This window comes from Buceros rhinoceros, unplaced genomic scaffold (assembly GCF_000710305.1).
Source record: "Buceros rhinoceros silvestris isolate BGI_N320 unplaced genomic scaffold, ASM71030v1 scaffold43709, whole genome shotgun sequence".
NCBI classification, from domain to species: Eukaryota; Metazoa; Chordata; class Aves; order Bucerotiformes; family Bucerotidae; genus Buceros; species Buceros rhinoceros.
Window position 1 is genome coordinate 5232 of NW_010432905.1, and position 15756 is coordinate 20987.

General features: G+C 40.2%; 1 protein-coding gene across 1 annotated transcript; it reads left to right on the plus strand.

Moving 5' to 3' along the window:
* Positions 1–6453: 6453 nt before the first annotated feature.
* On the plus strand, positions 6454–15597 carry LOC104500300 (aryl hydrocarbon receptor nuclear translocator-like protein 1; the record flags this gene model as incomplete). Its single annotated transcript, XM_010143917.1, has 8 exons — positions 6454–6593; positions 9560–9580; positions 10564–10602; positions 10941–10982; positions 11936–12093; positions 13409–13488; positions 14488–14580; positions 15480–15597. Coding segments are annotated over exons 1-8 (691 nt in total), but the record flags the coding sequence as incomplete, so codon positions are not given.
* Positions 15598–15756: the final 159 nt, after the last annotated feature.

Sequence of the window (15756 nt, forward strand, 5' to 3'; positions counted from 1 at the left end):
GGCTAGGTAGAGAGGTAAATGGTGTTGAGACATGAGAGGAAATGCAATCTGCTATGTCTGAGGGTCAGCTGGTTAGTGAGGATGTTGCTTCTGATGATGATACAGGCTCCAGACCCAGTGACTGTGCTCTAGAGTTGTATTCTAGACTTCAGCTGTATCACTAGAGGTATGTAGCAGTCCCCTATTAGGGAGGGAGATGCTTCATCCATAGCACAGATGGGCCCCTTTCAGTCGAAACAGGTTTGATTCCTGGAAGTGGCATGGAATGGCTTTGGTTTTCATTTTCTGCTGCAAAGGTGGTCCCTTTCTTCCTCCATAAGGCCTTCCCACGGGACACCACCAGCCTTGAAGCAAGCATCTATCTTCTTTGCTGAGAGAAGAACATGAGCTAGGATTTTGGGGAGTTGTTAAATCTGTTCAGTTCTCTTTCAAGAACCAGTCTCTTTTCCTTTTTTTCATGCTGTTCTGAAGCTTCATACTTGAGAGATGCAGACAATACAAAACAGGGAGGAGTGATGGATACACCACATGGGTGTGCTGCCAGTCAGAGGGATCTCTACAGGCCAGAGAAAGGGGTCAACAAGAACCTGGTAAAGAACCCTATGAAGAAGAGCAAAGGGAAATACTAAGTCCTGCATCTGGAGAAGAAAATCCCCATGCCCTGGTATAGACTAGGGGCTGAACAGCTGGAAAACAGCTTGGCAGAAAAGGTGTCAGGGGTCTGTAAGCCAGTGATGATGCCCTTGCGTAAAAGGCCGACAGGCTCCTGGGTTGTGTTAGGAGGAGTGTTGCCAGCAGGCTGAGGGAAGTGATTCTTCCTGTTTACTGAGCACTGGTGAGACACTTCTGTGTTCCTGGGTCTAGGTCTGAGGTCCCCAGTGCCAGAGAAAGTTATTTTAATGACCACTTATTTTTGGTTTTGGAGCAACCAAGTCCTTTGTTAAAATAGCTGGAAGTAAAATTTTTGAGTACTTCCCTTTTAAGCAAGGAGAGGTGTGATCTGAGTCTGCTCTTGAACTGGGAGTCTAAGTGCCCTGCGAACAAGATAAAAATCAGCCTATTGTCCTGTGGTTCCATTAACACTCTGTCAGTCTGGAAAACTCCTGTGAAGTGGTGCCATGGTATGGCTTGTTCTGTCTTTTCGCAGAGACACTAGTGATGAACGGACTTGGTTTTGGTGCATGCAGACAGCATATCGAGCTGTTGAGAAACTGCCTTCACATTAACTTCCTAGAGCTGAAAGATGTTTTGTGTGCCTGTGGAGTTTTTCTTCTGTTTAACTGGAGGCTTTTTTCCCCTATGTCAGCATGATCCATCTTGCAGCTTTGTGGCTGGTTTAAATTCATGGGCTCTTTCCTCCAGCCTGGTACTTTTTCCTCAGGAACGCTGGGGAGCAGCTATTGGAACAGTAAGTCACTGGAGGAGCTGAGGGCTGTGCCTCTGCCTCCCACAGAGCAGAGGATACGTGTGCCCTGTGGTGAGGGGCTGGGTAGCAGCACCTGCTGAGATGAGAGGTGCAGGAGGCTGTTGGATCGCTGCTGCTCTGTGTGTGTGTGGCTAAGGACGGGGTCGAAACACGAGCTACCGATGTTGCGAAGAGCTTGGGTTGAGAGGAGTTCCAAAACTCAGATGTGGATCATCGGCCGCCAGGGCCTGATGAACATGCCGAGAAGCGAGTGGTAAGATGATGATCTCAACGAGCAAACCAGGGTAACACCACTTTGTTGCTCCAGAGAGTGCAGTGAGATGCATCTGCACGTAAGAAGAAGCCACAGGGCTTTTTATCTTCTGGAAGTACAGAGTGTTCTTGCAAATAATATTGGGAAGTTCAAGGAACACAAATGTGCCGCGAAAACAAAACAGTATCAATATATTGGCAAATAGGAAGTTTTCTGACAGCTGTTCCTTAAAGACTGAGGAAAAGGAAAATACCACTGCTTTAGTTCACAGATCTTCCTTTGGTTCCTGCAGAATATTTCATGATAAACAGTTCAGATGTAGGCACGGCTTGTCACTTCCAGCCACCATGCCCATGTGTGCCAGTACGCATCCTGACATCGTCACAGGGCGCTCACAGTCCTTGTGCTGCTGAGCAGAAATCTCCCTCCGTTACTGAGTGCGTGTGCATCTGGCGTGTGTGTACGTCTGCAGCACCTCTTGAAGAAGTACAGATAATGAAGATAAAAAATCCTACTCTTCTGCCTCTTGCAGTAGTTCATACTGTGACCGATAAAGTCGGAGGTGGAGTGCTGCTGTGAAGGGAAGCAGATGATTTCCTCTTTGTAGCTGTTTTTGGTTCAGTCATCACGCAAAGGGACAATGAGTATCTTTTCAATTACTTCTTAAGGAAACCACACCACAGTTTTCCTCTGTCATTGCGAAATAGTGCTTTTAAGATGTGAGACACTTCTGAGTCATGACTTAGGAATCGCGTTTCTTTTAGAATAAATATGTGTGTATGTTGGAGGTGGTTGACTCTTGCCTAGGGGTAACTGGAACTGGTGGTGCTTGTATAAGGAGGTCTTGACTCCCAGATGGGTGCTTGGCAGATGTCGTTGACCTACTTTAGCTCTGACCTTGATTTGCTCAGAGGTGTTTGTGTACTCGTGATCAGCTTTGCTGCATGATTAAGCTAGTCACGTGTCATCTAACTTTTTTTTAAGGGATGAATAGTAAGATTTGTTTTTACTGTCTCATTAGCCTTGTAACAGGGAGTTGGAGGAAGACTAATGAGACAGTAAAAACAAATCTTACTATTCATCCCTTAAAAAAAAGTTAGATGACACGTGACTAGCTTAATCATGCAGCAAAGCTGATCACGAGTACACAAACACCTCTGAGCAAATCAAGGTCAGAGCTAAAGTAGGTCAACGACATCTGAGTGCAAGGGAGGGGAATCCTGGTGGAAGTAGTTCCAAACAGGCTGTGGAGAAACACTGTCATGCGATACAAGGACAAAATATCCTTTGATTCTCATCTACAGGAGAATTTAATCAGGAAGTGGACTACATGTCATTTTTTCAAGCAGGTCCTCTGAGTACTTTGGCAACAGGCTGGGCATCATAAATGGAAGATTTGAACTGTGCTTATATATGTAGGGGTACCTTTTGTGTTCCCTCTCATAGACGATTTTCTTTTAACCATCGAACAACTAGCAGCTGGAGGCTGAAAAGATAGTAAAATAGTCATTGTTTGGAATTTTAAGAAAGCCTTCCAACAAAACACTTCTCTGAACTGTTTATTTTAGTAGGGCATACTGATTTTTGCTCTGATATTGGCTTGACATTTTCTTAACTTTAAACCTCATTTCAGGAGACACGTGTGATTCTTAACTCCTGCTAAGATGTAGGACGGGGGTTGTTAGAACTGGTATTGAACACTTAGGACATGGTAGAGAAAGGGATGACTTGAAAAGAAATTCAGAATTCAGTTGGATTTTTTTAACGTAATTTTCTTTTGCTTAAATGGTCAAGACACTTAAAATTGTTGCTTTGGAACTATCAAGTATAGGCACTTGGTTATAATTTAAAATAGCACAGTTGAATGGATAATTGATTTAAATATTTTTTCTATAAAACTGCTCTGAAAGTTTTGTTTTGCAATTTTTTTTTTGCATTAATGCACACTACTGACTTGTGCAGTGTTCCGACCATTAAGCTAAAATGCTGACTGCTGCAGGCATTCTTAAAGGGAAAGAACTGCATTAAATTTACCCTTTTTGCCCTCTTTTTTTAATTCCAGCTCATCCCAACCTTCTATCTGAGGTAATCATAAGTGGTCCATGAAATTATATTAATCAGTAAAACGTGAGTTTAGCGAATATGCTCACGTATAGAGGTGTTCAGGAACTTTTGAAAGTTAGTTTTGGGTGATTGGGTTAGAAATTTTAGAAACTACTTGTTTCTGTTATGTGTGTTATACAGTGCTTGGGTTTTACATTAGGTTCCAAGACTGAACCATGGATGCACAGTAATTGGGCAGCGTAAAAAGAGAGGCATCCTAGGTAGCTTGATGTGTCAGTGCTTTCACCACTGGATTCATAGGGGTTAGCCACAGGCTACGCTAAGTTCAGCTATGACTAACTTGTGCACATCAGCTGAGGCCGAAGATAATCTTTTTGGATCTGAACCAAGCACAGAGAAATGGTTGGTGACTGTGGTTTAACTGGCAGCTTGTAAAGTAAGCTGCAGTAATCTCATAAAGCACTGTAAATAATTTATAGCTGTTGGACTAATTTGAGAGGGAGAGAAAGCAGACGGCTGGGGAAACACTGACAGGGGAAGAAAGGAAGGCCTGGTCCACACTAACTGTATCAGTGTGCGTGAAAACCTTTTAAAATAAACTGTGGTTACGAATTCAATGACAATTTATAATTTTACTGATTTAGCTTTTGTCAGTGACCTTTTAGTGTCAACTGGCCTCTTAACTTGCCTTTACCAGTACGTCCACACACTGGCAGATGCCTGACTCGTTTTTGTAATTTTTGAGAAAGGACTGCGGAGAATTTGTTGCGTGAGATGGACAATAAGCTCTCGGCGGTGGTTTGGAAGCTCTGCTTCTGAACCAACAGTAACCCTCTGTTCAAAAGTGGTGGTATTAAGGCAACGACTTGCCTAATCGTAGATTTAAGAGCTGTGATTCTGACTCTTATTACTGTAACAGGACCAGTGATTTAGAGAATTAAAATTCCTGAAATAAATTCTGAATTTGCTATTCTGGCAGAGTTGAAGAAAATGATACCATTGACTTTGGATTTTGTAAGGTTTCTGTTGGCTTTTAACTCTTAACGTGTAAATATTTGATTCTGTAGGATTGTTTATAACATTCTGTTGACAAAACACTGGTTGGTTGACTTGTGAGCTGAGGGTGTCATGGGAGCTTGCTGATGTGTGTAACTGGGAAGTTCTGCTGTCATCACAGCTTGGAAAGGCAGTCACGATATTCGCAGATGCGTTAACCAGAAAGCAGTGTATCAAAACGACTTTCCAAGTTTTTTGCAAGAGGCAGACAGAACAGTGTTTAAGTTTTACTGAAAAACTTGCTTTGTGACAAATCTGGAAGGGAGGGACACCCACCTGCAGAGCAGCCACCAAGTTTATGGTGTAGTTGGGAGACTCAGCTGAGCACTTGACTTATAGTGTGGGGTGTGGATTTTATTTGTAACTCCAAGCCTGTGAGTACAACAATGTTGAACTCCCTTTCCTTTGAAAGCCAACAGCTGTTAAAGGGAAAATAAAATCGTAAGCCAAGCCCATACTGTCTTATGCTACAGCCACCTTAAAAGTGAGGCAGCCAGGAGTGAAGGGGTAAGTCTGGCTTTTGCGCTGGAACAGCAGTTTGACTCATTCTGGTAGCATCTGACAAGAAATGTGTTCACGTTGATCGTGGTTTGTCAGCAGAAGGGATTTATGCAAAGACCAGAGTCATAAGCAGGGCCCAAAGGGAAGCGATGCTGAAGAGATTCGTTCTGTTCCAAAGCTTGGTCCGTTGGAGATGCGTACCCCATCATCTAACCCTTTCAATGATTGATAAAGCTCCTTCACTTTATAAGGAAATAAAAATTCAATCCTTGAGTAGAAAACATCTATCTTCTGTTGTAAATTGTGTCTAAAAAAATTGTTCTAAACAAACTTGTTTTGAAAGTGTTTTTTAACCTTGCTGGATTTCTTCCCATTCAGGTTTTTGAAAGTCCTTGACTTTGAGAATATGAGGCATGGAAGAGTTTTAAGGTGATCAGCAGCTTCAGGCTGAGCATCATCATCTTCCCCCAGGTGGATCTAGGCTTCCAAGACAGGCTTTCAGGTAAAAACTCTTCTGTTTCACAACTGATGCCACAGGGTATCTTCCGGCAATATAATTATTTGCAGTCTAGAGAATTAAAATGTGTTCTGGATGAAAAAGCTAGTTAGATTTGTTTGTACCTTTAACTAGTTGTCTTAGACCATCGTTGTGTTATTAGGTTTTTTATTTGTGGGGTCTGCTGTGGCGGAGGTGTTTATTTAACCTGATTTTCTATGGAAATCTTCTGAAATTTGTTCAGTGAAATTTGGTAGGATTACAAATCTCAAAGCCTATGAAGTTTGATAATATGATCTTCAAATGGTGAGACACGTTATATGTAGCGTTTCTCAGTCAGCGACAGACGGACAGGACTTACTATCCTTTATCTGTGTTAGGTAGGAGCAGTTGGCTGGCCAGTCAACATGAGAGTAAGCCTGGCTTAGTGAAAGATCAGTAATGGCCATGGTTTGTGTGCAGTTACAGGAAAAGGAGAAATTGCCTGTTACCTGTTTTGTGGCAAAACAAAATAATAGAATTGTGATTTTTGCAGTTTTTAAGAATACTAAGTTTGAGATCTGGGGTTTTTTTAGTTAAAAATATGTAAGTTTCTGCCTCTATTAATGCAGTTGTTTTTTGGTCACCTCTTTTTTCCCCCTCACGTTAGACAATCCAATGGCAGACCAAAGGATGGACATATCTTCTACAATTAGTGACTTTATGTCACCAGACCCTGCTGACTTGATCTCCAGTTCCCTTAGCACTTCAGGAATGGATTGTAATAGAAAAAGAAAGGGAAGCTCTACCGATTATCAGTAAGTTGGATTTCTCTTGATTTAACGCTGATAAAAAGAGGTTGTAACACAACAATACAGTAGGGGAGAAGATGGAAATATTTATAGCAATTTTAAAATAACCTTTTCTTGACAACCTGTCGTAAAGGTTTCAATAAAGAAAAAAGCTACTATGCGCTAAGAGGAAAGATCATTATTTAATAATAAAAGTAAAGCCTTCATCTTGATGCAGCTAGAATGAGATGGGGTAAGGCTGAGGAAAGAAACCATTGATGAAGAGGGGAAATTACTGATGAAAGGTAGTGTGAAGGTTTATTATTGTCTAATTATATAGGAAATAGAATGTCTGACTAGTGAGAGGGAAGATAATAAATTCATTAAAAAGCAGAAGCAAAACTGGGAATAGTTCCTTTTCTTCACCTATTTTTGCCTTTTTAGTCACTTCCTATCAGTGTGCTGCCAGCCTTTGCCTGGTGAAGGTATTTTGGTCACTCAGTGGAATAGGAATCTGGATAGTCACTGTTCTGAGGCAGAAAATCTGCCTTCCATTTACTCTGCTGATTTAATTCTGTCTTGGTCCTCGACTGTAGGCTATTATTCCTGACAAAATAAAAACTTTCTTTCTTCTGAGTCACTGGTAGAAGGTGTTTTAAGGAAGCTGCTTCTCTTAAAGGGAGGCTGCTCAGAACAGTCCAAGCCGTAGCTTCTCTCTTGGGAGAGGTGTTTGAAACAGGAATCGCACCAGGGATCTCACCACTGCTAGGACGGTGGAGGCCATAGCGCAGTTTGCCCCGTTCCCAAACGTGTGATGGCTTCTGCGCTGGGTACACCAAGACCAAGCTACTCTAAAGCAGCGTGCAAACCTCACAGGTGTTGTGGCTTTACCAAGTCTAGCTTGTAGGGTAGCTTGTGAATGGACCCTGTCCAGTATTTATACAGCTATGTAGTCCATTTTATGTAACTTTGCACAAATTTTATCATTGTGGGCCTTTGGATTGTTGGCAGTTCTTTTTACAGGGAGGAGGTGAATTTTTAAACCACGCTGCATAGGACTTCTTAGAACTTAGGCACAAAACCTTAAGTACAGTTTAAAGACCAGAAACGGACTCTGTGTGTCCCTTCTCCAAAGTGCATTTAGTCTTCCTGAAAAGTACACAACTCCCTCTCGTTGAAGTGACTCCTACAAAATTCAGCAAACAGCCGCGATCTTACCAACTTCCTCTCCTCTAGAAAGGATTTCTCCATCTATTCTTCTGGGTAGGAAGCATTGCTCAAGTCCTCTTTTCCAAAGACACCTTGCTCCTGTAAGTTATAATTCTGCCCCCTAGGGTGTGCGTGCGTTTTTTTTAAATATGTGAAAGCACCGTTTCCTTGAATCCTAAGTAGAATAAGTTTACAACAGCTGTCCTCATGCCACAGTTCATGTTGTGTTGCCAAGGACGTGGTAGCTAGTAAAGATTCCTGTTTTAAAACAGAACTTAGGGCAGACTTCCTGGATCCCTCCTTCTATATGTACCTGTTGGTAAATGTTCAGAAATGCTGCTCTTCAGCTTGTGCTGCCTGTTAACAGTTCGTGTTGTATGTAAGTTGTCCGAGTGTCCAGTTTATGGTTCATTTACCCTGAAGTCAGGGAGTAAGGAGGGCAGAACCTGTCTGTTTTAGTGTGGCTCTTCGTTCACCTCTCGAGTACCACCAAGCATACCGCTCAGCTGCGCTTTCAGCTCTCCACCCTGCTTCTCTGCAGTTCTTTCTCCTGCCACTCCTTCAGGAGAATTCCTGTCCAGCCTATTGCTGTCGCTTCAGCAAAGGCTGTCCGCTCTCCACTGTGGTCTGTCGTAGTCAAATGCTGGAATACAAGGCTTCATGGACAGGTCTATAAACAGTTAATTTCTTCTCTTGGGTATAGGGTTTTCAGTTGAAATAATACATGGTAAGAAAGCAAACTATCCTGAAGCCTTTGTAACTTCTCTTTCAGATTACCCGTTTCAGGTTTTACTTTCTGGGTCCTAAAATGAATTTTGTCACAACAAGCATCCTGTAGCTACAGGTGGCGTAGTGAGTGGAAAAGTGATGCCTCGCTTCTGTTTCCACGTCCTGTCTAGACCTGCATGTTGTTGTTTCTTTGTGAGCATCGGAAGTGCTCTGAGCTGTTGACTAAGACAGTAACTCAGCTGTGCAAATTGAGAGATGAAGAAAACATTTAGCATTATTCAGACTTCTTGTAAAGACTAATCACAAAGATATTCGATTTAAAAGTGCAGTGAATAATATATGAAAGACTGCTGTGTTTATTTTTAAGAAGGCTAATGCCCAGTGATGGATAGGAACAACTAGTGTGTTAACGGCTAATATGGTAAGATTTTTCGTAAGGCTTTTATAAAATACAGCCTCTTAACGTGTGAAAGCTCAGTGGTATTTCAGATCACTTTACACTCGTGAAGTGATGCCAGTTAGCTTGCGTGTAGAAATTCTGTTTAATTTCTTTATTATATGATGAAGTCTGTATGAAGTTCAGAATTAGGACTTTAGTACTGACTAAAAGAAAATGGTCATCTCTCCTGGTGGGCAGAATCAACAAATAAGAAACTTGGGATACATTTTTTTAATTTTTTTTTTTTTCTATTTCTGGCCTTAGAGCCCTCTGATATCCAATTTGCCTAACAAGGGCAACACGCAGAAAGCGTGTCTGAAGATGAAACAATCTCAGTGATTTGCATAACATAATTTAGGTTAGTTGTTTTCCTAGTTTTTCACATTAAGTGTAATGAACTATGCTATTTTTTCTCCAAAAGCAGAATTATTCTTTCTGAAAGCAGATTAATTTGAACAAGCTTGTTTCCCTGGAATACGTTCACTGCTATTGTCTTGTTTTCATTGTGCTTTTCATTTCAGATAGAACATAAATTAGCTTGAGAATTTCAACAGAAAATGTAAGACGTTATTCCTATTTCCTGTATATAATGTACTTTATTTTTCTTTCTTTTCAGACTCGATGGCTTTCCTTTTGAGTAAGTATAAATATTTTAGTAAATGGTTTAACTTGAAAAAGGTGCTTTTCCTTGCTTTTCCCTTCTGTTTACTTAAAATTTGCAGGTAAAAACTAAACCAGAATAAGCCAGGCTTAAGAGTGTCCATTTAGGCATAATTGTCCAGTTTTATGTGTATATATATCAAAACATTATCCTCGGAATTCTTTCATCTAACAGTGCTGTAGTCTTAGGCATTCAACCTCTTTTACCAGATGTGGCTATGAAAACTTACACTTTCCTCTCCTTCCTACTACTGGGCATATGGTTACAATATTAAAATGTATTTTGAGGGGGATCCTTTTCATTCTTTCTTACTTTTTTTTTTCCATGTTGAGACAAAAGTGAGCCATGTATCTACAGTGAAAGTCGTACAAATTTAAAACGTGCCTGGTTGCTTTCGTAGTCTCTCGTTCTGTCCATGCCTTTGGCCATCTCCAGCGGTTCGCTGGCCTGATGACCATCCCCTACCCCAAAATCCCCTGCTGTAAGGCAGACCGAAGGGCGGAACACACCAGCACCTGCGCAGTTCATGAATTTTGTGCTAGGCGTTTTGATAACTGCCTCTGGCCAAACTTTGTAACTGTAGTAAATGCAAGTTAGTAGCCCTGTTTCTGATGAAGGCATGAAAAATATCTGCTTTGATATGTCCTTTTTTCCCCTCTAGTTAACTGCAAAACATTTTTATAACAGATGATATCTTGAACTGCAGCATGTTCTACTGTCAAACACATCAAACTGTGCCATTTTATTAGCTCCAAAGGAGCCACAACTAATTTAAGAAAATATTTTAATATTACAAGAACCACACAACTTCTTTAGTCCTTACAGGTTCTCGCTTTTATATTCTTGTTTTTGTATTGATGATTTAAAGATGACAGGAATACTTTAATTTGTGATAGTTTGGTAACAGTTTTGCTAATCCTGCTTAATTAGTGATATGTGGCTTTATTCTGTTTCTGCAGGGAAGGTATGGATACAGATAAAGATGACCAACATGGAAGGTACTATTGATACGGTCGCTAAAACGTTAGTCCCACAGTACCAACCTAAGATGCTGTGTGTAGACACCTGTGCTCGGTGTCTCTGTGGTCATGTGTCCCAAATCGTTTCTTTGCTGGGACAAAGGCTTAAGATTGTTGAACAAATTAAAACAGACCAAAACCCCCAACACTTTGATCTACAATATTATAAATAATGATCTTTGCTGACGAAGGGTTAAATAAGTACTCAAGTTTTTAAAAACTGATTTTAATGAGGATCCGGATGTACGTAAGATACATTGAAAGAACTGGTTTTAGTGTTTTCAATGCTGTAACTTTGTGGTATCGTTTCTCAACAGATTGGAGTATACAGACCAACAAGGCAGAATAAAAAATGCAAGGTAATACTCTAAACAAGTGTATCAAAAAGAATTATCTCTTGCCTTTTGCCATATGTGAAATATTTGCATATGCTTCTTATCCTGAAAATATTTTTTTCTACCTTTGACTTTCCTTTATTTTTCCATATCTTTGCACTGTTAAGATTTTTCATGTGTAAAGTGCATATAGTTGGGTGAAAATATTAATTTGGTAGGTAACTTGGTTTTAGACTTTTCATTAATGTTGAAATTGAAGCCTGTATGTTTCTGATAATGTTACATTCTTCATCACGTTTCTTTCAAACTCAGTGGTGGGTTGTAAAACTGTTAACAGTGACTCTTTAATATGGGAAAATATAAAACAAAAATTAAATTATTTAGTGCTTATCACAATTTTTCCTGATTAGAAAGAGTTTAGTTCAGAGGTATCTATCTCAAGTACTTCAAGTGGAAAGCGGTAGGATGAGTAGAAGGCTTATGCTGCCACAGCAAAGGTAGTTTTTTAAATAGTACATTCGTATAGCATACTGATTGCAACTTCTTAACTGGCTCTGTGCTCAGTATTTATAGACACTAGAATTTTCTTATCTGCAGCCTTTGTGATTCTAGTTATGTTTCAGTGTATGTGCTAGGAACACTAGTGGGGTACAGCAGTAGAAATCTCCGGATAATTGGAGCGGATTGTTCCAGAGGGTTCAGGGTACTGTGTGGCCAACGTGAGGTGTGTCCTCTGGTAAACCAGGACCAGGCTCTGCAGCCTCGCCTGTTGCCTAGAACTGCTACTCACCCAAGGAATGAACGTTAAATATCTGAGCGATTCTGTGTGTGGATGTCCTCCTCTCGAGGATAAGAGGGTGACTCCGTTATCAGGAGGAGCTGGTTGTTGTGGTTTGGTTATACTGGACTTGGGGATTTTTTACTGTGATTTGTTTTCTCATGCTTTGCTGTTTTTCCTCACCGCCTTTCTCGTTTAGGGAGGCACACAGTCAGATTGAAAAAAGGCGTAGAGATAAAATGAACAGTTTTATAGATGAACTGGCGTCTTTGGTACCAACGTGCAATGCTATGTCTCGAAAGCTAGATAAACTCACTGTGTTGAGAATGGCTGTCCAGCACATGAAAACATTACGTGGTGAGTTGACTGGAAGTGGAGGGGGCGTTGGGGGCAGGGCGGGACAGGGCTGGAGGAGGATGGCAAAATGGGATTTCCCCAAAGCCAGAGTTTTTCTCTCTCTCTTGCCCTTTTACCAAGAAGGAGCAAGTCAGTACATTTGGGGAGGACGTCTCCCCTTCTCTTAGCATTTGATATCCTGATCTGACTGGGAAGTTTGGGAATGAGAAAATACTAATTTTTTGTCATCTGGCCTGATTGATCACCACTGCTGGATACACCAGAAGCAGGGCCGCTGGGGCAGGCGGGGAGAGAGCAGAGGGCTGAAGCAGCAGCGCAGAGCTGAACCTTGAGTAGCACTGGGCAGTGCTCTTGAGCAGGCCATGTGCCAAAAAGCAGGCCAAAAGGTGCTGGATAGATCTGTTAGATTTTAGGAGTAAGTAATGTTCCTACAGGACTTCTGAGGTTTTGTGTTCACGCCTTTAGCTCGGTGCAAAAGAACGGAGAGTGCTTTGAAACTTCAGTTTTAGTCTTTTTAACTAGTTCCTGTTACAAGCACCTGAAAGGAAGCAGGTTTGGAAGAGTCAGGTTGCGAATTTCTCTGTCCTAAAGCTTCATAGAAGAGTGAATCAGTGCTCGAGTACAATCAGCGATGATGGTGAAAGCTTAAGCCTCCAAGAAATACACCCCTGAGAAAAGACAGAGATGCAGCTAATTTAAAGAAAGAGTCACTGATCTAGTTTCTAGGAGACCTGGAGTCTTCCAATCCTATTTATCCTAGTGCTTTTGAAAGGTTTAACTCTTTCTGCCACTGTCATTTCGGGCTTCTGGCATTGTGAGATGCTGTTATTGTAATGCTGGTTTTTGTCTTTGTCACGGAATGAGAGAACTGCTTTGTAAGTTCCTAAGTGACAGTCTGTTTACTTGACCTTGTCATATTTTACTGAGTTATAAAGAGAAGTAGTGGATCGAAGCTTTTTATTCTTTAATCTCTTTTTTTTTTTTGTTCCTAATTCTGAGATGAGACCATAAATCAAGGACAGCATTTGAGTTAAAAAATACGTCAAGGAAAACTTTCTTATCTCAGGAGGCATTTAATTTACACTACTACATAATGCAGTATTTGTATTTTAGAAAAAAAGCTTCATCGTTCTTTAAATTAATCCCAACAGAGCTCATGTTGATAGTAAAATGAAACCAAAAAGCAACTTTCATTTTAAACAACACCTGCAAACAATAAGAGTATAGGAAGGAGCCAGAGGAAAATTCATTTAAGTTCATTTAAGTGTGTATTGTGGAGTTTGTGATGTGGGGATTGTTCGTTTGTTTTCTTTAGGTGCTACAAACCCATATACAGAAGCAAACTATAAGCCTGCTTTTCTATCAGATGATGAATTAAAGCATCTCATTCTCAGGGTATGTTTCAGCTTTTAATTAAGAGATATTAATGGCTGTGAATATAACTCACCCCTAGCAAAAGAGCAGTATTTTTCTGCCTTGTATCTCAGTGTAAGAGTGTTCTGATTGTGAAGGATAGTGAAGAAAACAGCAAGACTACGTGTGAAATCAATGGGTTTTAACAATGACTAAAATCTCTTGATTGAAGCAAAGAGATGTAAGAGTTGGATCTGAGGAAACTCTGACGTTTTGGTGATAACCATCAGAATCTTCAGTTATTTCATGGAAGGAACCAAGATTATGTAAATTGTTTTCTTGCAGACTTTCTGCCAAGGGCTACCTTGACATGATTTTCCGCGTACAGTGATATAATGAACACGTTTTTTTGAGGTCGCTGATGTAATGTGACTTAGTATGTTTGGCTGCTTGCTGTATACTCCTATTATAGCGTGGAGAGTTTATATAATTCGTCAATTAAGCTTTTCTAGTAGCTTGTGTAATTTGTGAAGCACTGCAGTGTCCAGATACAGCATATACAGAATTTAATTTCTGCAGCATTGTGACTCTAAAGCTATAAAATTGGGGCCTAACCCTGTGTGCTTGTTGTGACTGAAAGAGTACTATTGAAATGGGAATTGCTTGCCTACAGGCACATAAATATCCAGGTTATGTTTGGTTTCTAAAAGAGGAACTATGAAATAAAGACAGTTAAAATAATTTTCCATTTGATGGCATTATTATACATAATCATAATATTATTGGAGAAGACATGGATTCTTTCTTCCCATAAAAGATTTTACATTCTGTGCACGATGACCAGAATGATGCCAAAAATGTTTGCAAAAGCCCTTTATTGTTACTTCCTGTCTTGCCTGTTGATTCAGGTATCTCTGAATGCTCAGACAGCTCTCCTAGGGTAGAAATTCTACTGCAGAGAAAGTGTTTTTAAAGGTTATAGTCATGCAATGAGGATGTACAAGTTAATAATTTACTACTTCTTTTTTTCCCCCTAATTAGGCAGCAGATGGATTTCTTTTTGTTGTGGGCTGTGACAGAGGGAAGATACTGTTTGTTTCAGAATCTGTCTTCAAGATCCTCAACTACAGTCAGGTATTCTTTCCCATTTTAACTGATGTTAAGCCTTAAAAGAATTGAGGCTTTTTTTTTTTTATGATTATGAGTTTATACTGAGCAGTATTTATCTGAGTAATATGTCTTGAAAGCTGAGAATTGTTGCAAAGAAAGAACTTTTCTCTGCCATGTCATTAGAGAAGGTTGTTTCTGGTTTCCATTCAAACTAAGGAGGTGTGAAGGAACTAAATGAACTTTGCTGACTGATGTATTCTTGCAAAAGTGTTACCTATTATAAGCAAATATTGAAAAATCAGTCTGAGGTTCTTCCAATAGAGAATTTTTTTACTTGGTTTTCTTCCTGTCTGTTCTGGCTTTGCCACCAGACTTATTGATGGAAACTGAGAAGCAATTGTACCAAAGCCACGTTTTTAATATATGCTTAACATGAGGCTTGACTTGCACCATATTTGTGTAGATAGTAGTCTTCATTCTTTCTGTCATCTGCCATTCTTACCACATCTAAAATCTGTATGAGCTTCAAAACTTTTCCTCAGACAGCCTTTAGCTAGGTGTGCACTGAACACCTACTCATCATGTGAATATTGAAAGAGAACATTTTCAATTACGATTTTTTTCCTTCAAATGTGAGGCGTATGAAGTGAGACTGAGAAGAAACCGGAATATTTGCAGGTGTTGGATTAAGCATGCTATTTCTGCAAAACTCTTACTAAAAATAATGAAATAAATGACTATGTAAGGTAGTCATAACTTCAGTATACAGAGAACACTTACCTTCCAGTAAATCCTGGATCTCAGACGTTTGATGTTCCTTGGCAAGACCCATAGGTAAAAGGATTGGTTACAATGGATGCTAAAATTGAGAAAATACACTGAGCAATTATTTTAAATTTTGACTGAATATTCAATCTCTACAGAATGATTTGATTGGTCAAAGTTTATTTGATTACCTTCATCCTAAAGATATTGCCAAAGTGAAGGAGCAGCTCTCTTCTTCTGACACTGCGCCACGAGAAAGGCTTATAGATGCAAAAAGTAAGTATGACCCCTTTTTGAGTCAGGTAGCCAGAGCCACTGCTTCTGAACACTTGCCTAATGTCAAAAGTGTGTGTGGGGGGGGTGCTGTTCGGATTGTGTGTCGTGCTAAGGAGGTTTTAGCTTAAAGACAGAAAGAAACAACCAAAAAACTCCCCC